Source organism: Garra rufa, chromosome 6 (genome assembly GCF_049309525.1).
Source record: "Garra rufa chromosome 6, GarRuf1.0, whole genome shotgun sequence".
Lineage (NCBI taxonomy): Eukaryota > Metazoa > Chordata > Actinopteri > Cypriniformes > Cyprinidae > Garra > Garra rufa.
In genome coordinates this window covers 17,689,803-17,715,668 of record NC_133366.1, presented here as the reverse complement: position 1 = coordinate 17,715,668, position 25,866 = coordinate 17,689,803, and the positions used below count along the sequence as shown (strand labels likewise).

At 34.4% G+C, this 25,866-nt stretch overlaps 2 protein-coding genes across 3 annotated transcripts; one reads left to right on the top strand and one right to left on the bottom strand.

The window, feature by feature from the left end:
* The first annotated feature begins 3,557 nt into the window (after positions 1–3,557).
* Positions 3,558–18,375, top strand: vwa11 (von Willebrand factor A domain containing 11). 2 transcript variants are annotated; one of them, XM_073841839.1, is made up of 17 exons: positions 3,558–3,644; positions 5,181–5,369; positions 5,457–5,735; positions 5,845–5,938; positions 6,280–6,408; positions 7,549–7,735; positions 8,311–8,480; positions 9,112–9,224; positions 11,418–11,534; positions 11,630–11,806; positions 11,928–12,060; positions 13,222–13,371; positions 13,542–13,634; positions 13,722–13,990; positions 15,292–15,425; positions 15,506–15,665; positions 17,214–18,375. In XM_073841839.1, exons 2-17 carry the CDS (start codon positions 5,181–5,183, stop codon positions 17,598–17,600), a joined length of 2,781 nt encoding a protein of 926 aa, XP_073697940.1. In that variant the 5' UTR covers positions 3,558–3,644; the 3' UTR covers positions 17,601–18,375. The 2 variants fall into 2 exon arrangements, with proteins under 2 accessions (XP_073697940.1, XP_073697941.1); XM_073841840.1 differs by having other exon boundaries at positions 3,603–3,644; positions 5,139–5,369.
* Positions 18,376–18,607: 232 nt separating this feature from the next.
* Positions 18,608–24,353, bottom strand: LOC141336285 (uncharacterized). Its single transcript, XM_073841841.1, has 4 exons — positions 24,076–24,353; positions 23,676–23,827; positions 23,338–23,449; positions 18,608–21,842 (listed from the first exon to the last, which is right to left on the bottom strand). The coding sequence occupies exons 1-4, from the start codon at positions 24,344–24,346 to the stop codon at positions 19,720–19,722; spliced, it is 2,658 nt and encodes an 885-aa protein (XP_073697942.1). The 5' UTR covers positions 24,347–24,353; the 3' UTR covers positions 18,608–19,719.
* Between the last annotated feature and the right edge of the window lie 1,513 nt (positions 24,354–25,866).

Below are 25,866 nucleotides of genomic sequence, written 5' to 3'. Positions count from 1 at the left end.
CACACAAATGGCTAAAATAGCTTTTAGGGTCCAGAAGATTTAAACCTCTGTAGTTTGCTTCCATTGTGCTTCTGTTTTGCTTTCTGATTTAATATTTTATCTGTTACAAATTGTATTTGACAGTAGCACTCAACCGCATGCATGCCACAATTTTATGTAAAACCTGATCCCCATGTTCTCCAGCATGATTTAGGAATGTTACAAATACCATCTTGTGCTTTAATGAAAACAGTTTATTTAGAGCAGAATCTGTAATCCTCATGTTATTGCAAACCTGAACTTTATTTATTCATTGGAGCACACAAGATGAATTCTTTGAAGAAAAGATGGCTACTTGTTTCAGCTTACTGAGAGTGAAGGTTTGGGGCTGTCGAGCTCCAAGCTGAGTAAAAGAGTGCTGTTTTAGTGATTCATATGTCTGAAGCCAAACAATATAGCTTTGTCTGAGGAACAGGCCAAAATTAGTCATCTTTCACTAATAACCTTAACGATCAACTCGTGACTGAGTAATAAGCAACGCCTTTTGTGATCATTTCATGGTGCCTTTGGGCCTTTTTTTACGCTTTTCTGCCCCACTTCTTCCTCTCTTTCATTATGTTGAAGAGATTGATGAGGAGATTCTCAATTTTCTTTTAGAGTTCCATTAAAGAATCAAAGTAGGGTTTGAATGACATGAAGGGTGAGTAAATAATGACAGAAGTTTCATTTTTGAATGAAATATGTAATTCCATATTTTTTTTAAATAATTTTTTGGTCCTAACATTTTTCTGATAGTTTTATCATTTAAAAAATATTTTTAATCCTAGATTTTCAACTTGGTCTTAGCCTTTTGGATGCCACTGTATGTTTTTAATAAGTGGTTCAAGTGTGTATCGCTGAAACCCTATTGTAATTGTTAGAATGGCCAAGGATCAGCAATCTCCATGTAAAACTGATCGTGCAAGACTAAGACTTGAAACTTAGAGGGATGGTAGTACTCACTCCATCTACAACTTCACCAAGATGAAATTTTCGGGTATTTTGCATTTTTTGAAAAACCTACTTTTGCTAACTAGTCCTAGTTTTTTTTTGCCTGATTGGAACCAAACCAGGAAGATTCTCTGAAGAGTGAATATCAATAATGATCAAAAAAAGTTGAACTTTCGACCCTCTGTCACAAAGGAATGCCAAAACGTTTGAAAGAGGGTTTACTAAAACGGCTATATCGTTTGAACAGAATGAGATATCTCCACCAAACTCAGGACACTTATGTTAGAGCTGAATCTGAGATCACGTGAAAAAAGTTTGTCCTATCAACATGAAAATCGGTACACAGTCTGGGTCCAAAATGGGCCTGTTTGATTTACGGTCCTAAAGGTCTGTGAGAAACTTCAAAGAAATCAGCCACTGGGAGGCGATATCTCATTTTTTAAAGATGTAAATTATTGTATATCATTTACATCACACATACACGCAATATTCATTATTCTGAACAACTTCAGAACTACTGCTGCCAATCAAACCGTTAGTTAAATTATTGAGAAGATACTACTTCTTTTGCAAACTAGTCCTAGGTTTTTTGCTCAATCTGAAAGAAAACACTACAGTGCAATTCTCTAGACTCTCTATAGGTCAGTAATTAAAAAAATAGAAATGTACATTTTGGGAAGCTATAACAGGGTTGTATAAATAAAAGCCTATAAACTCTAAATGAAAACTCAAAACTTCACAAAATCTGGTGAGCTTATGCAACAGGTGATTCTAAACAAGCATGCTAAGGGAGAACGGACCGCAGCTGGTGCTATAACAGTCATAAACATTAAAAAAACATCATATTTCTATGGCCAAAATATGCTTTTTTAAATAATTGATTTAGGTGGTTAAAGGCTTGCTAAACAATATGTAATGTCTTTTTTATGTGCTTTAATGCCCTAAAGCATTTGAACCCCAGTAATTTCTGCTTGCAGCCATATTATTTTATTATTTTTACTCCTTTACATACCTGTATAAAAATTTTTTAACCTAAATTTGATTTTTGAAAGAGGTTTCTAATGTTTACCATTTTATGCTACATTTATTTGATCAAAAATACACTAAAACTTCAGTGTCACGTCCTTCAGAAATCATGGCAATTTCCTGCTCAAGAAACATTTAATGTTGTTGTTATTATTATTATCAATTTTGACATTTTAAAAAGATTCTTTGATAGATAGAAAGTTTAAAATAACAGTATCTGTTTGAAATATTTATTGTAACAATCTAAAACTCTATACTGTTTATTTCGTTTTGTCCATAAAAGGCAAGACAGTGACAGTATGTTACGTTTTTAGGTGGACTTTTCTTGCTTTAATTCCGCCACTGTTGTCTGTAGTCCCTCTGTAAGCAGCATCTGGATAGAATAAAATGAAACATACCTTTTGTGAAGTTTACTGTGCTCCCACACAGCATCTTCTCCAGTCGATTTTTAGCTTATTTTTTCTTCTGTGAACTCTTCTTTGCCTCTAATTTCATCTCTCTCTCTTCCAGGTGCTTTTACAGGTCCCATACATCATTTTCTGCTGTAGTTTTGGAGAGACAGAGTGTGCCACAGGTGAATAACAGAAGAAAGCAAGCAGTAGGTGTAAGTGGACTCTAAAGCTATTCATAATTATTGTTTTTGTCTCGCATACAGATAACAGCTGTTCAGAATGATTGTGTGCTTTTTAAATGTGTGAATAGTGCTGAACAATACATATGAATTGTTTTGTTAGATAATTGAGACCATAGGGCAACCAAATAAATAAATTAAATAAATAAATAAATGAGCAGACACATTGGACAGTTTGACAAAATACAGACAAAATAATGACCAAAGTAGATTTCCAACTTTTTAATGTGTGAAATTCTCATTACATTGCTGTATGGGTGGTACTGGCCATTGATAATTAGACTATTTGTTTATTTATGTGTAAAGCTTTTTTTTTTTTTTTTTTTTTACTTAGTAATGAAAAAGAATTATACAAGAAAAAATACTGATGAAATGATTATCTAATGTTAGTTAATCGCTATAACTTGTGATATAATCTAAGTCACATTCACCAGTTTTCTCTTTGCATCCTGGCGAGATAATGTATGTGTCTCATTTAACCTGTAACGCAATATGGTCAATTATAAATGACTGAACTGTCAGGGGCCTCAGTGTATGAGAACAGGTGTGGTCTTATTGCGGGAATGTGACTTTTGCTTCCAAAGAACTGGTTCGGGGCCCATACAGTCATAAAGCAAATTAAAATGAAGCAATGTCAAATTTTTATATGGCTGGTCAAAGGTGGTTTTTGACTCAATGAAAACTCATCTGACACGCTATGGATCGGAAACCTATCTCAGTCTTATTACTGCTGTAGTTGTATCAAAAGTTTTGATGTAATTTCACATTTACCGTAGGTTATAATGTTTCATAATTTTGAGTGTGTGAGACGTGACACAATATTTTAAAGACAGCCATGTCTTAATAATGTAATTCCTCAATTAGGGTTAATCATTTGCTTGAGGTCTGATTACATGACAACTTCTGAACTCTGGGAGATAAGACATTATGTATATATACCTGTATCCAGAGACTAACAACGGTCCACAATTAAAGGGAGATCCAGGAGGAACAGAAGCAGATTGAAAACAGATAGAAGGTAGTAAGATCTTTATTATATTATATTACATTATATTATATTATATTATATTATATTATATTATATTATATTATATTATATTATATTATATTATATTATATTATATTATATTATACATAATCAGCCTATTATTATGATTTTAAAACTACTTTCTTTTTTGTAATTTATATATATATATATATATATATATATATATATATATATATATACATACATATACATACATATATATGCATATATAGATAGATACATGGGATTTAGATTTATGTGTATTTTTTATATTTATTGGATGTATTTACACATATTTCATTATATTAATATATAATACATTTTATTTTTATTTTTTTTAAATCAGAATTTTCGAGTGATATATATATATATATATATATATATATATATATATATATATATATATATATATATATATATATATATGCATGTATATTATATTATTAATGTATTTTTATATAATCAGCATATTATAATGATTTTTTTAATCTTAATTTTCGACTGATAGTCTATGTATATGAGTATATAAGATTATATGTATGTGTGTGTGTGTGTGTGTGTGTGTGTGTGTGTGTGTATACATGGGATTTACCTGAATTTTTATGTGTACTTTTTTGCATTTATTTACACATACTTTTATAATATTTTAACCTAATTGCCCTGAATTCTCTCCAAATATTTTATTTTCTATCTTATATTACTTTTATTTTAGTTTGTTTTATGCATGAATATTATATTATATTATATTATATTATATTATATTATATTATATTATATTATATTATACATTTTATTTTATCTATAAGCAGCATAATAAAATGTAAAAAAAAAAATCTTAATTTAACTTTTCAGCAGATGGATACCTGAGATTTACTTGATTTTTGTTATATTTATTAGGTTTATTTACATTCTTTTACAATATTTTAACTAAATTCCCCTCAGTTCTCTCCAAAGATTCTCACTTAATTTGTCTATTTGAGTTTGTTTTTATGCATGAATATATTATATTATATTATATTATATTATATTATATTATATTATATTATATTATATTATATTATATTATATTATATTATATTATATTATATCATATTATTAGACATTTTATTTTGTATATGATCAGCATTTTATAATGCATCTTTTAAAAAGTCCTAATTTTTGATATGTGTATATATATGATGGATAGATGGGATTTTAAAATATATTTTATGGATGAATAGTATATTTTATTATATTATACATTTTATTTTTATATAAATAACATAGTAATGATTTAAAAAAATCTTAATTAAACTTTTCGACTGATGGATACATGCGATTTACTTGAATTTTGATGTGTATTTTTGAATATTTATTATATATAGTCAATAATAAATGACTGAACTTTCAGGGGCCTTTTAGGAAAGTTTTAGGAGCTTTTCTTTTCTTTTACATAGCTGTTTCCAGATTTCTTTAACTAAATATCAGGGGTGTTTTTTTGCACAGGCCAGCTTCACTAAAAAGAAAATATTTGTCATCTTGATTCAGATGATGCTGAAGTCATCAGTGCACGTTGTGGCCCTGATCGCACTCGTGGTGTCCAGAGTGCAGGCATTTATTTCAGTTGGGGGTGGCGGAAACACCCATGTGACCATTACTGGCCATGCTGTAATGGAAAAGATCTATGAAGTGTGTGAAGCAGTGGCTGAATCAGAAGGAAGAGATTTCAAACCAACGGTGAGTTGTGCACATCTTCGGAAGACAAAGTAAAACCACGTAGATCATGTAATTTTTCAAATAATTTAATTATGCACTCTAACGCAGGGCTCATCAGCAGAGGAGCTGCTGCGGGCATGTCTGGGGATGGCCACAGGTGAGGTTTCAGGCGCCAAGTTCCGTACGGCACTGAATCAGATCTACATGCAGAATGGCTTTGTGGACCGGGACTTCATGAGCAGTGCACCACACCATTTCAATAATGAGGCCTTCAATGAGGGACGCAATCTTATCATTCAGGGGACTGCGGCTATTAAAGCAAACGTCCGCAGTGACAACCTTCAGTCTGCCAGAGAGACACTGGGGCGAGTGTGTCACACACTGCAGGTCAGAGAGAACACAAGCAAATTTCTTTATAAATGTTTAAGACTCATGAACTATCGGCCTATTGGAAAACAATTTCAATTATGAACATACATACTTCTGTTTTTTCCAGGACTTTTACAGCCACAGTAACTGGGTTGAATTAGGTAACAAAAGTCCATATGCCAACCTCATCAGACCGGATCTTAACATTGAGAAGATTGCAGGTACATAAAGCCATTGGGTGGGATTTATGAGAGAGACTCATATGTGGAAAAAAAGAGATTGCACCATTTTTTTTTTGTGTTGACATGTCCAATGTTCATATGTAATAGCTTCTAATAATCAATACTTTTAATGAAAACTGTAGATGAGTGAACAGGTGACTTGGTTCATAACTGATAACAGGCTACATCCGGGAGTACATATCACATTGTGTGAGATTAATCTGTGTTGACTGTTCTTGAACAGCAAATAAGTAGATTGAGTGCTTGTTTTTGATTTGCATGTGCGTTTTACTAGTGTATACTGCTTTAAATGGATTGCATGTGTATGTGTTAATGTGCAGACATTACAATGTCAACATGCAGTGACTGTGCCAGTGGTACCTGTCCGAACCAGCTGCTTCCTGCCATTCTCAGTGGGAAGTACCTCACTTCTGGATATATGGGCTTGTTCTCAAGTGACAAACCTCTAGGTAAACAGACATACATAGGATTATAAGAGACACGCATTGGCACAACTATGCAAAAAGATTTATTGAAATAACAAATCAAGCTCAAATTAACAGGTTTTGGTGTTTAGTCCTAGAATGTGGAGTTTCAAATTGTTGATGGATGTTGTAAGGTTGTGGCTCAAATAATTTCCTGACACATCTTGCACATTTTCATTCCAATATTACACAATAACACAGTCTATTGTTATATTGTGGTTATGGAATGAGAAGTGGTTTCAATTAAGCAAGGTCCAAGTTTACCAAAGAGAACTACTTTGTGACAGCAATAAAACAGTAAAAGCAGAGCTAAAACATCTAGTAGTTTATATATTTGCAGTGTAAGAGGGAAAAAAAAGGTGGTTCAAAATGCCTAAGCAATTTAAAAAAAACTACACTACCAGTCAAAAGTTTTTGAACAGTAAGATTTTTTTTAAGAAGTCTCTCCTGCTCACCAAGCCTGCATTTATTTGATCCAAAGTACAGCAAAAAATTTGAAATATTTTTACTAACTTCTTTCTATTTGAATATATTTTAAAATGTAATTTATTCATGTGATTAAAGCTAGATTTTCAGCATTACTCCTTCAGGAATCATTCAAATATTAAAATAGTTGAATTTTTCCAGAATTCTTTGATGAATAGTAAGATTTGCATTTATTTGAAATAAAAAGCTTTTGTAACATTATACACTATACCATTCAAAAGCTTGTAGTCAGTATCATTTTTTTTTGTAATTACATTTTTTTTTTGCTTTAAATTGATTAAAAGTGGTGATAAAGACATTTATAATGTTACAAAAGATTTCTATTTCAGATAAATGCTGTTCTTCTGAACTTGAAACAAATCTACTTGGCTGTTTTTAACATAACAACAAAAAATGTTTTTTTTTAGTAGCAAATCAGAATTTAAGAATTAAAAAGTTATTTTAAATAGTAAAAATATTTCAGAATTGTATTGTTTTTGCTGTACTTTGGATCAAATAAATGCAGGCTTGGTGAGCAAAAGAGACTTCTTTAAAAAACATTAACAAATCTTACTGTTCAAAATCTTTTGACTGGTAGTGTACATTATGAAGTTCTAAAATGTCATCAGCTCCTATTTGTCTTTTATATGTGTGTAAAAGGTAAATGTAGCCATGGTGGGGCGACTGATCTCAGCAGTACCCAGAATCCTCGAGGTGGGATCAATAAAGATGAGCGCCAATCTCATAATGCTGATATGCACAATAATGCAGTGAACCTGGCCGCTGAAGCCACACTGGACCTGCTGGAGGACATCCGTGGAGCTATAGGAAACAATGATTACCTTCGGTATGGGGACAGATCACTTATGTATCTTAAGATTCCTTAAATCTTTAAGATATTTTATTAATTGCAAATCTGAGAAGTTGTTCTCTTAACAACCTGTTCTCTTCACTACTCTTCAAGCGTTTTTTTTTTTTAACGCTGTTAGTACTTTTAGTCAGAAAGGATGCATTAAATTAATCAAATGTGGCAGTAATTAAGTATTTATTAGGGTACAAATATATTTCTATTTCAAATAAATGCTGTTTTTTCACATCAGAAAATCGTGAAACAAATGCATCATGGTTTTATGCTAAACTATTTTTAACTGTTAAAGTAAGAAATGTTTCTTGAGCATCAATTTAGCATATTAGAGTGATTTCTGAAGGATCATGTAACACTGAAGACTGGAGTAATGGCTGTTGAAATTCAGCTTTGCCATCATGAAATTACATATCGTAATTTTCAAATGATGTAAAATGGTAAAATAACTGTAGGCCTATTTTTGATCAAATAAATGCAGCTCTGCTGAGCAGAAGAGGCATTCAAAGATTTTTAAAATGTAAGCAAAATAATTCATTCTGTTTTTCCTTCTCCATCAGGCTGATGGGTATTGCACGGTCTGCAGTGCTGGCTTTTGTGATTGACACCACAGGCAGTATGGCAGATGACATTGCAGAGGCCAAAAGAGTCGCTTTCAGCATCATTGAGAGTAAGACAGGAACTCAAGATGAACCATCTGAATATATTCTGGTGCCATTTAATGATCCAGGTCAGTGCAAACAAAATTTCTAATAAGAACTGAAATACACACCAAAAAAAAAAAAAACACTGAACTGTTTTTAATTCATACTTTTTATTATTTAATCCAATTTATAATTCATTTATTGATATAGTTATAACATTTATTCATCATCTTGACCGAGTTTGTTTTTGTCTGTGAAGAAAACATGCAATGATGCTTTAGAATTTGACCAAAGTCTCATCTACATCCAGCTATTTTTAGCTGTACAAAACAGCTGCTTGATATTGCAAATTGGTGTGTATTACCATATTATTTTAATGTATTATCTTAATTTTGAACACTGGTTTGTAGTGCGAACAGTTTTACTGTTTACTGCACGTTGTTATTCTTATTTCCCTATAGCGGCTAATGAACCGGAAGTCTCAACCATAAGTTTACTTCTGCTTTGAAAAAACAATGGATTGAATGAAAAATCATGAAGCCTATGTTTTGGGTTTGCGAACATCCCTATGGTGGCTTTGTAGCTAGCTCATTAGGATTTGAAACAGAGCAATGATGTACTTTGTCATTTGTATTATGGCAGAAGTGATCAAATAGAGTCCAAATTAATATGAATCTCAACAGATACAATTTAAATACATTTTGTCTGAATTTGTAGCATTCGGACCTCTAATAAGAACCACAGACCCAGAGGTGATGAAGACAGAGATCTCCAAGCTCGGAGCTAGTGGAGGAGGAGATACCCCAGAAATGTGCTTTTCGGCACTTCAGGTACTGTGCTGTGTGCCCTTTCAGCCTTTCATCTCAATCATCATATGTAAATAGTTATCAAAGTAGTTTCCAGTGTTTCCCACAGACTTATATCGATATTCTATGCTGTTTTTGATACCACACGGAAAAACTGACGCAACTTTAAAGGATTATTTCACTTCCAGGATTAAAAAAACTGATAATTTACTCACTCACATGTCATCCAAGATGTTCATGTCTTCTGTTGATTAGTCGAAAAGAAGTTAAGGTTTGTGAGGAAAACATTTTAGAATTTTTCTCCATATAGTGGATTACAATGGGAGCAATGAATTGAAGGTCCAAATTGCAGTTTAAAAGGGCTCAACACAATTCCAGCCAAGGAATAAGGGTCTTATCTATCAAAACGATTGGTCATTTTCTAAAAATGTATATACTTTTTAACCACAAATGCTTGTCTTGCACTAGCTCTGCAAAGTGTGACTATGACTTGGCAAATTACATAATGATATTGGAAAAGTCAAACACAGTTAGTTCTTTATCTATGTACTAAGGTTAAAAAAAGGTAGACTAGGTCGAAAAACTGTTTTTTTTAAAGGGCGTTAAACTTGCACGTTCGCCTTGTAAAAACTGGGTCGGTACTTTTGCCTACACATCATGCTTGACCTTTTCAATGTAACTATATTGTGCTAAGTAAAGCTAGTTCAAGACGAGCATTTGTGGTTAAAAAAATACAGTAGTCAACATCTAAAGAGGATCAAAACCTTTCATCAAAGTTGTCCTAAAACCAAAACAATACCTGTGAAGAGTTGTCTTAAGACAACTTTGATGAACTTTGATCCACTTCAAATGTTGACTGCTATATACATTTGTATTTTTTTTTTTTCAGAAAATGACTAATTGTTTCACAAGATAAGACCCTTCTTTCTCAACTGGGATCATGTAGATTCTTTTGAAGCTGCAACTTGGACCCTCAACTCGTTGATACCCATTGATGTCCACTATATAGAGAAAAATCCTGGAATGTTTTCCTCAGAAACCTTAATTTCTTTCCGACTAAAGAAACAAAGATGACATAGATGACATGGTGGTGAGTAAACTATCAGGAAATTTTTATTCAGACAGTGAAGTAATCCCTTAAGGGCATAACATTTTTGATTTTAATTGAAATATAAATAGGCTAGAACTAGGTTAGAACACAACAGTGAGGTATATTTTTACATTAATGAAGTCAGCTTGAGGTAGTAAAATGTACGGATTTGCACATATTTATTACAAATTTCTTTAGCGAGAATTATTATTTTTCCTATTTTTTACCAAAAATAGGGTGGTGTAAGCATTAATGAGTACAGTCATGTGATGTTTCATTCATACTGGATACATTCATATTGGAAGCTGGAGGGTCTCACACATATAATACAGTGGTCCAGGAAATCCCTAACATGAACAAAAACATGCAGCTATCGCTGTACAGTAGCTCAATAAAATAAAGATAGAAACTCTGTAACTGACCGAACATGAAGACAATAAACACACGACTGCGACAATATAAGAATAAAGTTTATGTCATAATGTATTGGTAATTAGTAGCCTTTATTACAGTGTAGAATACAATAAAATTATTCTTATGATAAGAAGCCACATCAGATCACTAAAGGAAGCTATTTCAGGGTGAACTCACTGTCAGAGAGAAGAGAGCGAGAACGCATATGTGACCCTGTTCTTAAGTAGCACAGGAATTTGTAGCAATAGCCAAAAATACATACAAAAATACAATTTTTCTTTTATGCCTAAAATCATTAGGATATTAAGTAAAGATATCAAAACTTTATTTGTGATTAGTAATATGCATTGCTAAGAACTTCAATTGGACAACTTTAAAGGGGATTTTTATCAGTATTTAGATTTTTTTGCACCCTCCGATTTCAAATTTTCAAATAGTTGTATCTCAGACAAACATTGTCCTATCCTAACAAACCAAACATCAATGAAAAGCTGATTTATTCAGATGAATCTTATTAAAAATAGACAATTGTGACTGGTTTTGTGGTCCAAGTTCCAATGTTGATATTCATAAATCAATGTATGGAAAACACTGCCATTAGAATGAATAAATATTAGATTACTGAATATTATAAAGAATACAAGGACTCTGTTTTTATTGACCATGCACTCTACAAAGTTCCACTCCTATCTAACCTTCTGTTTCTCCCACAGCTGGCCCTGACAGGAGCTCCTTCCTCCTCATTTATATATGTGTTCACGGACGCGCCACCTAAGGATACATACCTAGAGAAAACCATCACTGCCCTTATTCGCAGCACCAAGTCTACGGTAAAATGGTCCATCCTTGTGTTCCTTGGCATCACAATTTTCACCAGCCTTCCATCAGTTTCTCACTTTTCCATCTCTTGTTCTTTTGTTTTCAGGTATCTTTCTTCATTACATCATTCAGGAGGAGGAGAAGGGCACTAAAGGCCACAAAGTCAGAGTTTCAGGCGTATTATGATATGGCCTTGGCCTCTGGTGGTCAAGCCATTGAGGTCTCCAAGGCCAGTCTCTCTCAAGCCACTGACATCATTGTTGACACCTCTACATCAGCCCTGGTATGACCAGCATCTTATAGTCATTTTATAAATGTGTCTATCCCACAAACAGCATCTTTAAAGAACTCTCTGCTGTGTTATTAATTTTTGCTTATATTTGCACGCTTTCTTTATCTGTCAGGTGACAATTCTTCAGTGCTCCAGGGATCCAGGACGTGTAGAGAATTTCCCTTTCCTACTAGATGAGTCTGTGTCCAACACTACCATCTACATCACAGGAAGTAGCCTCACATTCAACCTGCGCAGCCCCACAGGTACATGAACTAAAATACCAAAACTAAAATAACAAAAAATATTTTTGTAACCACAATATATTTTCATGACTTAAAATTAAAAGAAAATGAATTATTGTTGACAATGAATGAGGGTATTGCAAAAAAGTAGAAGAAAAAAAGGAATAAAAACTAAATAAAATAAAGCTGCAAGCAGAGATTATTGGGGTTCAAGTGCTTTAAGGCATTTAAGCACATATGAAAAAAGACATTATTTAGCAAGCCTGTAACCACCTAAATCAATGATTTAAAAAAGCATTTTTGCCAAATTCAGGTAATTTACCATAAATATTATGTTTTTTAATGTTTATGACTGTTATATCGCCAGCTGTATGCTTGTTTAGAATCACCTGTTGCATGTGCTCTTTGTGAAGTTTTGAGTTTTCGTGTAGGTTTTATAGGATTTTGGGTAAATTCGGACAGGCCCCTTTTCTCAATGACCCCGTTGAGAGTTTGATAACTCATTTTTTTTATAATTATTGACCTGAAGAGTCTAGAGAATTGTACTGCAGTGTTTTTTCCCCCAGATTGGGCAAAGAAACTAGGACTAGTTCGCAAAAGTAGCTTTTTTACATCTTCTCAGTCGTTTAACAAATGATTTGATTGACAGCAGTGGTTCTAGAGGCAAAGCTGTCCGGAATGAAGTTCTGTCATATGAATGTATTATGAATGTTGCATGTATGTGCAACAAACACGCAGTGTACAATCGTTTACCTTGTCTAGCCCATGACAGCCATGTTTTTTTGAGATACGCAAATGTCCTTATAGACACTTGTGGCACTTTGGACCAAGACCGTGCACACCAATTTTCATGTTGATAGGAGAAATGTTTGCGGAGTTTCCCCCTCTTATAGCACCACCAAGTGTTCTGAGTTTGTCGAGGATATCTCATTCTGTTCAGGAGCTATAGGTATATTACTAAAAGTGGCCCTGCCACTTTCAAACATTTTGCGACTTTGCGACGGTTAGTCAAAAGTTTAACTTTTCTTGATAATTGCTGATATTTGCTCTCCAGAGAATCTTCCTGCACTGCTTTAGTTCCGATCGGGCGAAAAACCAAGGACTAGTTCACAAAAGAAGGTTTTCAATAATCCAAGTGTCTGGTTCCTCCATTATTGCCTAATTGAATGCACTTGCTTCCAGGAGAGACTCAATCTAGCACTGTTGAAAACGGACCTCTGGGAACAATTCAGAAAGTAGGAAACCTGCAACGAATCCAATTAAACGGAACTGAGATGGGCCTGTGGCAGATTGAGATGACGACAACTAAGGCCTACACCATAAAAGTGATGGGTGAGCCATCATGTTATTTAATAGAACAATGCAAAGCCAAACACTAAAGTTTTAACCAACCTTTCATGAGGAGAAAACAGCATAATCTATATTTTACTCTTTACTCCTAAAATTTGACTTTCTAATGTAGACAGAATGCAAAATGGTTTAGTTTAAACTGTGCTTTACAGGTCAGAGCGCGATTACATTCATCTATGAATTTGTGGAGGAATTCAAAGGACCCCATCCTGGAATTGCTCCCATTGATGGCCGGCCATCAGCAGGTTTAAAGCACTGTCCTGCTTCACTACTTAACAATTCTTATTAAATGATCTGAATGGAAGTATACAGATTTTTTGCTCTTTATTTAGGCTCACCGGCTAAGCTGCTATTAACGCTGAGTGGAGAGAAAGGTCCAGAGGCTCTAGAGATACAGGAGGTTGCTCTCATGCAGGTGTCTGGGGTCAAAGTGTCTAATGGAACCTTTGAGAAGATGGGTGATGGAGATTACCTGGTTACTGTGAAAGAAGTGCCAGAAGGAGAGTTTGTGGTAATGCTGAAGGGAAAAGACAAGACCTTCGCCAGCCTGTTCCAGAGGCAGACTACTACACAGATGTCTCTGTCCAAAGTCACCATCAAGGTACAAACTGCATTTTCAGTGCATTCTTCTAAACTTAGTGAGACCAAAAGGTAGGTACATTATATTCAAATATAGAGGTTTTTCACGTCACATAGTTTTAGGAACTAACCAGACCCTTTAGACCCTACTCTAAAGTAGGAGTTAATTTAGTTCCTCCAAACTGATTTCCTAGAACTAAATGCGTTCCTAGTTCCTGTGGTGCGAACACGCCAAATAGCAGGTATTTCTGCCAATAGTTCTAGGAACTATGAAAAGGTACCTCCGGTGTGAAAGGGCCTTATGCTGGAAAATTCTTAGGCATTATTGTGTATCCTTCACATATCCAAAAAATCAATTGCACCAAGTTCAGTTAAAAAATGGATTCATGGTGGACAAGACAAGAACATTGGATCTCATTCACTAATAACTGTACGGGTTTTTCACATTTATATGAAACTTCTGACTGGGTATGCATGTTAATTTGTTCTTAACCACATTCTAGTGTTAATGAATTTGAAATATTATAAATGAGCGACTACATAACCAAGGTTATTCATTCGCATAAAAACACCATCTTCATCCCTGCTGCTGCTGCTGCAAACAATAGAATCTATTAGAGAAATTCTAATGGGTTCCACTAAAAATTTCATTACAAACATTACAGACCATCAACTTTTAACCATTTTCTGTAGTGTGTTTTGGGACCGTATTTGTTTTTGTGTTATTGACACTGGTGACAAGAATTATGAAATTTTATATCATAAAGACCTTATTTAAAGCAAAAATAACTATATTGTGATACAGTGAAATAAAACTAGTCATACTGTGATCTCTAAAGACAATCTTGATATTAAAATTGAACAGGACATATCAATATATGAAATATCTATGATTTTTAGTATGTGGTTTCAGTTGCTTTTTTTTCATAAAATTATAATGAATTTTTGTATGAAAGTTGATGAATCATCATTTATGAAAACATTCATTTCACACACAAATTTGTGTGTAGTGTGTACACATACAAATTAATGAATAGTGAATGAGACCCATTGTCTTTAAAACATATATACAGAACAAGTTCAGTGAACAGATTTTAATGCTCAATATTTGTGGTCTGCATTATTGAGCTTTGCACTGTTAGCTTAGCAACATGTTAACATAAAAATCTATTAAAAATCATTTGTGGGTTAGCTCTCTTGTGTGAAAATCAGTCAGTTTTAAGTTCCACGACATTACACTTCCTATAAAAGGCAGTAAGCAGCTTGATAGTCATTTGAACAAATCTAATTTGAATTTGAATGCCCTTTTCTCTTCATCTGCAGGCAATAGCAGACAGCTCCATGCTACCAGGAGAAGTTTTCAACCTCAATTTTACAGTTATAACCGACGGAACCGGTGGTACCTACACAATTAGTGCAAGGAATGACAAAGACATCCCTATGACACATACACCAAGGTCTTTTCTCCATTTAATCAGTTTTGCTGATCAAAAACAAAACTGAAAAGTGCTAAAGATCTGTTTCTCTGCCATAACAGTCTTAGTCTGGTGAGTGGCGGCAGTGCTCAGGGGACAGTGTCACTCACTCCACCTGCTAATACAGTCTCAGGCACTGATGTTACGCTAACCATCGAGGCAGAAGCCCCTGGAGGAAGTGATTCCAACTATGCTGTCCTTCGCCTTTCTGTTCTCTCCAAGGTAACATCAGATAGTTTCAGACGGACTGATAAACCATTCTGCCATTGTGAAATTTCAGTGGAAAAGAATGTGGGCTTAGATAAAGAAATGGAATGAGGGATATTTATATCCCAGCATAAGAAATTGGACAGTTTAGATTTAGTTTTTGGCAGCCAATTATTTCTCAACACAACAGAAACTGTGGTTGACTTATGTTTAAACTACACCACCATTCAAAAGTTTGGGGTCAGTATTTTTTTTCTTTCTATTTCTATGAAACAAAAATAGCAGCTCGACTGATTTCAACATTGCTAAAAATAATTATAAATGTTTCTTGAGCAGCAAATCGGCATATTAGAATAATTTCTGAAGGATTGTGTGACACTGAAGACTGGAATAATGGCTGCCAAAAATTCAGCTTTGTCATTACAGGAGTAAATTACAATTTAAAATACATTTAAATAGAAAACAGATATTTTAAATTGTAACAACATTTCTCAATGTTATTGCCATTTAATTTAAATATATACAATTTTTTATTTAGTACTGACCTTAATAAGACATTTCACATAAAAGATGTGTTTACATAATAGTCCACAAGAGAAAATAATAGTTGAATTTATAAAAATAACCCTGTTCAAAAGTTTACATACACTTGATTCTGAATGATACCTGAATGATCCACAGCTGTGTTTTTTTATTTTTTTTTGTTTAGTGATGTTAGTCGTTCATGAGGGCCTTGTTTGTCCTGAGTAGTTAAACTGCCAGAAAAATCCTTTAGGTCCCACAAATTCTTTGTTTTTCAGCATTTTTGTGCATTGTGCAACCCTTGCCAACAATGACTGTAGGATTTTGAAATCCATCCTTTCACACTAAGGACAACTGAGGGACATGGGGTGAAAACTTTTTTGAATTTGAAGATCAGGGTAAATTTAACTAGTTTTATCTTCTGGGAAACATGAAAGTATCTTCAGTAGCATCTGAAGGGCAGTAGTACTAAATAAATAAAAAAAAGATGATATTTAGACAAAATAAGAAAAATGTACACATCTTCTTTCTGTTCAAAAGTTTTCACCCCCGGCTTTTAATGCATCGTACCTTCTGAAGCATCAGTGAGCGTTTGAACCTTCTGTAATAGTTGCATATGACTCCCTCAGTTGTCCTCAGTGTGAAAAGATGGATCTTAAAATCATTGAGTCATTGTTGGAAAGAGTTCAAATACACAAAAATCCTGAAAAGCCACAGAATTTGTGGGACCTGAAGGATTTTTTTCTGAAGAACAGTGGACAGTTTAACTGTTCAGGACAAACAAGGTACTCATGAACAACTATCACTAAACAAAACATAGCTGTGGATCATTGAATGGGGTAATTTTTTGTAAATTCAATTATTTTCTCTTGTGGACTCTTGTAATGTCTTTCATGTGAAATCTTATTTATGCAGTTTTTATGTTCTTTTTTTTGCAACATTTTGCAAATTTTACAAGGTGTAAATAAATATTTGACCTCATATGCCACATGATTCATCAATAAGCTGTTATTTTGACTCACCCTTTACTGTTTCATCCAGGTTACCGACTTTACACCTCCAAAATGTGAAATTGTCCGTGTACGGGGTACTTGCTACGCCTCCGCTTGTGGCTCATCAAACTGGGAAATGTCTGTCAACATCACAGACGTTAATGGCACAGGCATCGAGAGCATTTCCATCCAGAAAGGCAGTGGAAACTTCACCCAAAAGAAAGCGGAAGGTGGTGAGATCGTTGTGATGGGTCTGTATGAGGCATCATGTTGTTCAACTTCTGTGACTTTGTCTGCAGTTGACAAAGTAGGCAACGTGGGCAGGTGCAGTTTTAACATGAAGTCCAGCGCAGGAGCTCGCCTCATCAGCATGTCCCTTCCTCTGTGGGCATCTCTGCTTTTATATATTTTCCTACGTGATGCCTTCTCTCTGTAATGAAATAGAGTTTATCCAAGCAAATACACAGTCATCCTATCCTTCTCTTTCTCATCCCATTATTTATAAAAAAATAAATATAAAACATTTTTAGAGCAGTGAAGCTGTAAAGCAAAGAATTTCATCCCAAACATTCCATAATTGGTATTTCCAGATATGCAGGACTACCAATGAAGAACTATGCTGCTTATACAGACCCTACAAACCTGAAAGATAGATTAGAGTTCTGTGTGAACTCATGTGAGAGGGAGAAATATAAGTCAGGAATCACAAGTGTCTTTTTTATTAACACAATTGTAATTAATTTAGACAGTTATGATCAGTCATTTTGGTCTAATAGTTTAGTAAATTATTTGTATGATCAATGTAATTATTGTTGCAGAAATGTATAAAAAATGTTTTAAAATCAATATTACTTTTTCTGCCCAAAAATTGTTTTTTTTTTATTGCAGTATATTTTATGTAACAATAAAAGGTCTAATATATTTTAAATATCAATAACTCATTTTTAAATAATTTTACAAATGTCTGCAATTATTTGAATATGCATTCAAAGTTGTTGTATTTTACAAGTCACTAACCCTAATGTACACTTAAGGACAATAACAGTTATACTACATAAAGCATTATTGCTATGCATATGTAAGGTCATGAGTTAACTGTGTTTACATTGAATGATGTGGTACATGTTGCAAAATGAATGTAATCTAAATTATTTTTAGATTATAATCCAAATGTTAAATATTTTCCACATAAACTGGAATCTGTTCTTAAATATGGCTTTAAGTCTTTTATTAAAGCAAGCAACTCTGTTGGGCTTGTATAGTTGCCTAAAACATAAATATATTTTTCACAGGTCAGAGTGTATTTCAGCTCCTGTTTTGTTTTCAATTTCAATTTGACTGTAATTCATGTCAGTTTTTTCAATCTTGAGGTTTAGACAGTGTGTGGTTTCATACAGCGCCACCTAGTGGTTAAATGGGTTTGTACTATTTTTCTTTCTTGACTGCATCATTCATATGAATAGATAAATTAGACCTAATACCATTTCAAAATAAATTTCGAAGCAAACAAATTGTGATCAGTTTTATTAGATCGTTTTACAACATGATATCTAAGGTGTTTTATTGATATTTATAACAGGATGGACAACAGAAATATACTATTCAAAATATAGACAAAAATAAACCAGCACTATACAAATTTCACAGTGACAAATAAAAGGAAAAAAAAAATCACCTTTTATTAGGCTACTTCACATTTACAAGTACTTCACAAGTACTTAAGGCACTGTAAAAAAGAAAAAACAACTTAACTAAACTATTTTATTTGCTTTCTCTGTTTCTATCACAGAATAAAAAAAGGTAATTGCAACTTTTTACCTCACAACTCTGGGTTTCAGGTTTACAATTCACAATTTTGACTTTTTTCCTCCCTCAGAATTAAGTGCTACAAACTCGCAATTCTGTTTTTTTTTCCTCAGAATGGCGTGATGGAAGTTATAAAGTCAGTTTTGCGAGATATAAACATTTATGACTTTTTTCAGAATTGCGTGATACAAACTTGTAATTCTGACTTAGCATTTGTGCTATGAATTAGAATTCTTATTTAGCATTTGTGAGTTATAAAGTCAGTATTGTGAGATAAACTCGCAGTTTTGAGTACTGCAAGGTATAAACTCGCAATTCTGACTTTTTTCTCATAATTGTGATATAAACTCGCAGTTGCAAGTTATGAAGTATTGTGTGATATAAACTCGCAATTATGAGAAATAAAAGTCAGAATTTCAGTCACTTTTTTCTCAGAATTGCGTGATACAAACTCACAATTCTGACTTTGTTAAATTGTAAGATAATTTGCAATTACCCTTCTCATTTTTAACCAGTGGCGGAAACGGGCTTCTATTGCTTTGCTATGTGTGGAAAAAAAAGAGCATGACAAAATTAATGCAGCGAAGCAATTTCCTGTTTTCATGTTTTTTTACATCTTCATAAATTAATTTACAATCAGGCCTAATACTGTTATATTTTCTGTAACAGAAAATTTATCAGTAGATCAAATAGATCAACTGAATGCTTAATGGGAAACAATCCAAATGAACCCCCCCCCCCCTTTTTTTTCATGTAACATGTTGCGTGTTGACATGTTTCTTGAGATGGGCCGACTGAGTAAAGCGTTTCCCACATTGCTTGCACTCAAATGGTCTTTCCCCTGTGTGGATGAGCTTGTGTCTTTTAAAATTGCCTAGATCCACAAATCCCTTTTCACAGTGGGGGCAGATGTAGCGTTTCTCTCCTCTGTGCCCCTGCATATGCATATTCAGAGCGACTCTATGTTTGAACTTTTTCCCACATAGAGTGCACGAGAATGGCTTCTCTCCAGTGTGCATTCGCATATGGGTAGCCCGGTCAGCCTTGGCCAAAAACCTCTTCCCACAAACTTTACAAGGAAACGGCCTTTCTCCAGAATGAATAAGCTGATGTTTAGTAAGGGTGAAGTGGTATACAAAACTCTTCCCACACTCTTCACACTGATGCCGTTTCTCCTCTGCATGGACCTTCACGTGACGGTTAAGACCTCGGACACTAGGGAATGCTTTTCCACACTGGGAACAGGTGTAAGGTCTTTCGCCTGTATGAAGTCTCATGTGGTTTTCCAAGGCTGATGCATTGCTGAGGACCCTTCCACACTGGGGACACTCCGTATTTCTCTGAAACGTTTTGCTCGAAGGTTTTGGTAATGGTTGATTTCCATTATTTGGGCTAGAATGTGGTGTTTCGCTAATCAAGTCGTTCTGCACCTGATCCACTCTTATATCCTTGACCATAAGTGTGCCGTCGTGATGTGCAGGATCTATTTGTCTGGATTTGGCGCAAATCTTTCGCTGTTTTCTCAGTCTAGACTGAAGCGTGGGAGTGTCGTCATCTTCTGAGAGGTCTTTATCATTTCTTTCTATGTGATGTTGTGAAAAAGGTACATCTGCTTCAAAGTTGTGAATGGGAGATGCAGGTGTTTCTAAAGATGGAACGTGTACTCGCCCTAAAACAACGTTGGCTGAAGTGGCAGCTTGTTGCTCCTTCAGCGTCAGCAGGGGTGCAAACTGCCCAGATGGCTGAAAATGGTGCATAGGTGCCTGCTCCGGGGCATCTTGAGGCGTTATCATGAGGGGCGAGTGCAAATGTAAAGTGTCAAGAGATTCAAGCAAACTTGGCGTATTATCCGGTGAAGGAAAAAAATGGTCTGGAGAAGAGGAGTACTGATTGGATTGTGGTGGGTACTGAGATTGCATAAGTGGAGGTTGAGGTGGGTTTAGGGCAACCGATCCCTGAATTGCATTAACTGGAAGGTGGGGAGATGTATAAGGAACATGCGTTGGAAGATAAGAAGGTGGCGTAGCCTGAGCAGGATTGTGTGGAAGAACCATAGGGAACGGGAATGATGGACTTGAAGTCGTAGAATGTGCTGGCATTACCTGTGGTAAAGGAAAAACTTGGGATTGAGGGGGAACAAGAGAGGTAGGGAGAATCCGATCCTGGATTGGTGGAAGTGTATTCAGAGCTGATGGCACAACAGTGTGTATTTGTGGAACCACCTCTTGGGTTGGTGTTTTAACGGTGGTTTGTGGTGGAAAGAATGGTGGTTGTGTAAGTTGAGATGAACGCTGGGTTAATGGCTCAGTGGCTTGGTTTAGCGAGGCAATGTTTGAATTGGTTTTCTCAGCTTGTGTAACCAATCCTTGAGCCGGTTGTTTAGAGGAATGCGGCTGTGTTATTAAGACTTGGCTTGGAGGAACATGAGTTGGGTAGGTGTTCTTACGCATATTTGAGGTCTCTTTCTGAGGGACTACTGTCTGGTTTGATGTTTGAGGATTTGGTCGACAGTGAACTAATGGTGCTGTTGGCTTGGTTTGAGGTATCGATGGAGCGCCGGACAGCTCAATCATTGGGACAGACGTGTTAACAGTGGAAGCAGGAGTCTGGGTTGAAATAGGAGGTACTGAAAAAGTAGATGCCTGTGTTGTTGCACTGGGATTGTGTCTTTTGTTTTGGGAAGACAAGCCTTCAGAGTTTTCCAATGTTCTTTTAGATGTACCTTGGATGGGCTGTATAGTCTGATTGGGTTTTTGACTACAGGAATCCACCCTGCGACCACAAGAGGAAGGAGTCGTCACTGGTGGTGGTGACTTTCCTCTATGGCTGCTTTGGTTTCTGGATATTGTTTGTAATGCTGGTGGGATCACAACTGTGAAGATGCAAGAAAGGAACATGAGGACAAAACATGAATATACAAAGTTGCAATGTGTATTTTTGGTATTGAGTCCTCCATCTGAATGCTTGGGTGGGATGGGGTAATTTTTATCTGCACTAACTTTTCGTTGTTGTTCTATGTTGGTCTATAAGGGATTGCTCACCCAAAAATGAAAATTACCCAATTATTTATTCACCCTCAAAGCATCCTAGGAGTATATGACTTTTTTCTTTTAGACAAATACAATCAGTTATATATAAAAAATGTCCTGGCTCTTCCAAGCTTTATTTACTGAATGAGCACTGTGCTATGTCTGAACTGATTGCACTGCATTTTATGTATAATAATTTTTATACTTAACTGTTTTACTTCATTTTAAATACATTTTAAAATCATTTGAAATGTTCTTAAATTCTGTTAATTATTGTTGTGATTATTTTTATGGTAATGGTAATTCAAAGTGCTGTACATAAAAGGAATTAAAATTGTGTATGAAATGTGCTATATAAATAAACTTGCCTTGCCATAAGCTGTCTAAATCACGATAAAAACATGTGGAAGCTGGTAAAGCTTGGAAGAGCCAGGATATTTTTTAATATAACTTGATGAATGTATTGAATTGTATTCATCTGAAAGAAGAAAGTCATATACACCTAGGATGGCTTGAGGGGGCGTAAATAATTTGATCATTTAAATTTTTGGATGACTGTCCCTTTAACCCTGAAATACAGCTCTTAGACATTTCTTGTCAATTTCAAAAATTGTGTAAACATACATATTTTTGTTATTATTTGAAAAAGATTGGCTCTTATATGATAGTTGTATGTAAATTGAAGCTTTAAAAAAAACATTAAAGTGTTAAAAGTTCAACTTTTAAAAATGGTTATGTGATGATGTATAATTTCAATTGCTGCTAAATAAGTAAATGTATATTACACCAATCAGTTGACTCTCCATTGCGTACTTGTAAAAGAGCTATGTATAAAATATGACATATATGTGACCTTGGACCACAAAACCGGGTAAATTTTTTTACATTTAAATGTATACATCATCTGAAAGCTGAATACTGAACACTTTCCATTGATAAATGGTTAGTTAGGATAGGACAATATTTGCCAGTGATACAACCATTTGAATATCTGGAATCTGAGGGTGCAAATCAAATCAAAATATTGAGACAATCCCCAATTAAAGTTGACCAAATGAAGTTCTAAGCAATGCATATTACTAATCAAAAATGAAGTTGTGATATATTTATGGTAGAAAATTTACAAAATATCTTTATGGAACATGATCTTTACTTAATATCCTAATTATTTTTGGCTTTGATAAAAAAAAATAATAATAATTTTGACCTATACAATGTATTTTTGGTTATTGCTACAAATACCCCCATACTACTTAATACTGGTTTTGTGGTCCAGGGTCACATATAAGATTTTTTTCTCACTGTTCAGTTGAATTTATGAATGACTGTTGAATGTACCCCTTTCCACAGTGTCCTTATTTGGCTCTTTGCGCACCAGGATCGGCTCAGCACCCTCTTGCTTTAGTAGAAAGTATCCTGGTGCATAGCTGTTGCATTCAGTCTCATGAGGCTAAATACAGAGAACATAAAATCATAATGTATAAAGGGGCTAGCATTAAAATTCACATAGCATTTTGATATTCAGTCAAGCCTCTATTTAAAACTTATACAGAGAGGAAATATGACCTCAGTCTGTGAACTTAAACTGCTGAATCTCACCACATAATTGATATGCAAAACAGAAAAGGGGAGGAAGGAAGGGGAAGTGTAAACACTTATGACCAGTCATTTCTTACCTCTTGTTTGATGAGGAGCAATGCAAGTTGTCTGTTCCCATCCTCAGTGGCACACAGATCTGTGAGTTTATCACTCGTAATGTCTCCCACATTAAGACGTTGTCCTATAAACTGATGGGGGCTGCATCCCCGGTCAACCAAAATGGGCTTTTCTAACAAATGATGATTTTATGAGGGCACTCATTAAGTGGCACATTATGACTCAGGAAAATTATTATAAATATACATATTAAAATATGTATATAAATAGACAGCAAAACAATCAGAAAGAGCCATTTAAGTGGCTTTCATGTATGCACCACCTGACTTTATATGTGCCGTTAAAAGTCGTTATAATTTTCCAGGAAGTGTTTAATGCACGCCATAACCCAAGGGACACTGTTAAAAGAAAAACACCTACCACACTGCACGCCAATATCACGATATTTACAGACATTTCCAGTCCTTTGACTCCCAGCTTCAGCGAATCTCTTTGTGTTCTGACTGGATGAATCACCTGTCTTCGTGTTGACAGTCTCTTGTCTCAGATGCACCAATTCCGCTTTCAAGCGCTGCAAAGTGCCATCGTAAAGTTTGGTCGCTTCCCTCACAGCAGTTTGTAAAATTGTTTCCATTATGAGGGTGAACTGGGTCTGAAACCCGTCACAATCGTCCGCGCTTGCATCCGGCATGGTTCAACTCGTGTGAAGTTAATTTTAAGGAGCAGACGTTATATTCCTTTTGACATAGTCAACGAGAAACACAATGACGCGTCCAGGGGAGGGCGGTATACTTCCGCACTGAGTGTTAAAAAAGTTTTATTTATAGACTGCTGTAATGATAGTTTGCGGTTTGCTTTTAATATGACACTGAAACGCCCTGAAGTTCTAAACAATGTAGTCTATGTGTAGATGTCTTCTTAAGGGAACTTATTAAAACGTATTAATAAATTATTGATTATTTGTATTTTTTATAGTCCATCAGCGTCTATATCTTAAGGGTTTTAATGGATCACAAATGTAGAAACAAACAAACAAAAATTATATTAGACTAATGCAACATACAGTCCTGCATCTCAAACGTTTTTAAACAGTAAGATTTTGATGTTTTTAAATGACTCCTCTGCTCACCAAGCCGGCATTTATTTGATCCAAAATACAACAAGATCAGTAATATTGTGAAATATTTATAATATTTAATAATAACTGAATTCTATTTGAATGTATTTTTAAATGTAATTTCAAAATTACATTTTCAGCATCATTATTCCAGCCTTCAGTGTCACATGATCCTTCAGAAATCTTTCTAATATGCTGATTTGCTGTTCAGGAAACATTATTATTATTATTATCAATATTTAAAACAGTTAATAATTTTTTATCAAGATTTTTTGATGATTAGGAAAGACATGTAACATTATACACTATACCATTCAGAAGCCTGGAGTCAGTATATTTTTTGGGTGAAGACATTATAGAAATTAATACTTTTATTTTGCAAGGATGCTTCAAATTGATCAAAAGTGATAATAAAGACATTTATAATGTTACAAAAGATTTCTATTTCAGGTAAATGCTGTTTTTCTATCCATCAAAGAAACCTAAAAGAAATTCTACTCTGTTTTCTACGCTGTTTTCAACATAGTAATAAATGTTTTTTATTCGAGCAGCAAATCAGAATATTAGAAAGATTTCAAGTGACTGGAGTAATGATGCAAAAAATTCAGCTTTGAAATCACAGGGAAAAAATTACATTTTAAAATATTTAAAGAGAAAACAGTTATTTTTAAATAGTAAATGTATTTTAGATTTGTACTGTTTTTGCTGTACTTTGAAGATAAAATAATGCAGGCTTGGTGAGCAGAAGAAGTTTTGAAAAACATAAATATATCAACATCAATATCTTACTGTTCAAAAACTTTTGACTGGCAGTGTATACTTGATATGTAAGTTTCATAAATGAATTTGAGCAGATTTAACTCCATTAAACTCCATTATAGTATTATATGGTTTCATAAATCACAAAACTGAATAAGTTACTGTATTAGTTATTAATAGTATATTAGAAAAGAGGAATAAATGCAAACTGCATCCTTTCCAATAGCATCTTAAGGTTTTTGAGTTCAAGTTTTTTGAGGGTTCCCCTTAATATGTTTGGTACTACTGTTGTAATAAAATAACAGAAATATGATGTCAGTTTAATGTTGCACATC

Coding starts and splice junctions, on each gene's coding strand:
- vwa11 (XM_073841839.1), top strand. CDS start 5,181: ATGATGCTGAAGTCATCAGTGCACGTTGTGGCCCTGATCGCACTCGTG. Junction 5,736..5,844: donor GAGTGTGTCACACACTGCAG/GTCAGAGAGAAC, acceptor TGTTTTTTCCAG/GACTTTTACAGCCACAGTAA. Junction 5,939..6,279: donor TAACATTGAGAAGATTGCAG/GTACATAAAGCC, acceptor GTTAATGTGCAG/ACATTACAATGTCAACATGC.
- LOC141336285 (XM_073841841.1), bottom strand. CDS start 24,346: ATGCCGGATGCAAGCGCGGACGATTGTGACGGGTTTCAGACCCAGTTC. Junction 23,828..24,075: donor TGATATTGGCGTGCAGTGTG/GTAGGTGTTTTT, acceptor ATCATTTGTTAG/AAAAGCCCATTTTGGTTGAC. Junction 21,843..23,337: donor TAAGGACACTGTGGAAAGGG/GTACATTCAACA, acceptor GCATCTTCACAG/TTGTGATCCCACCAGCATTA.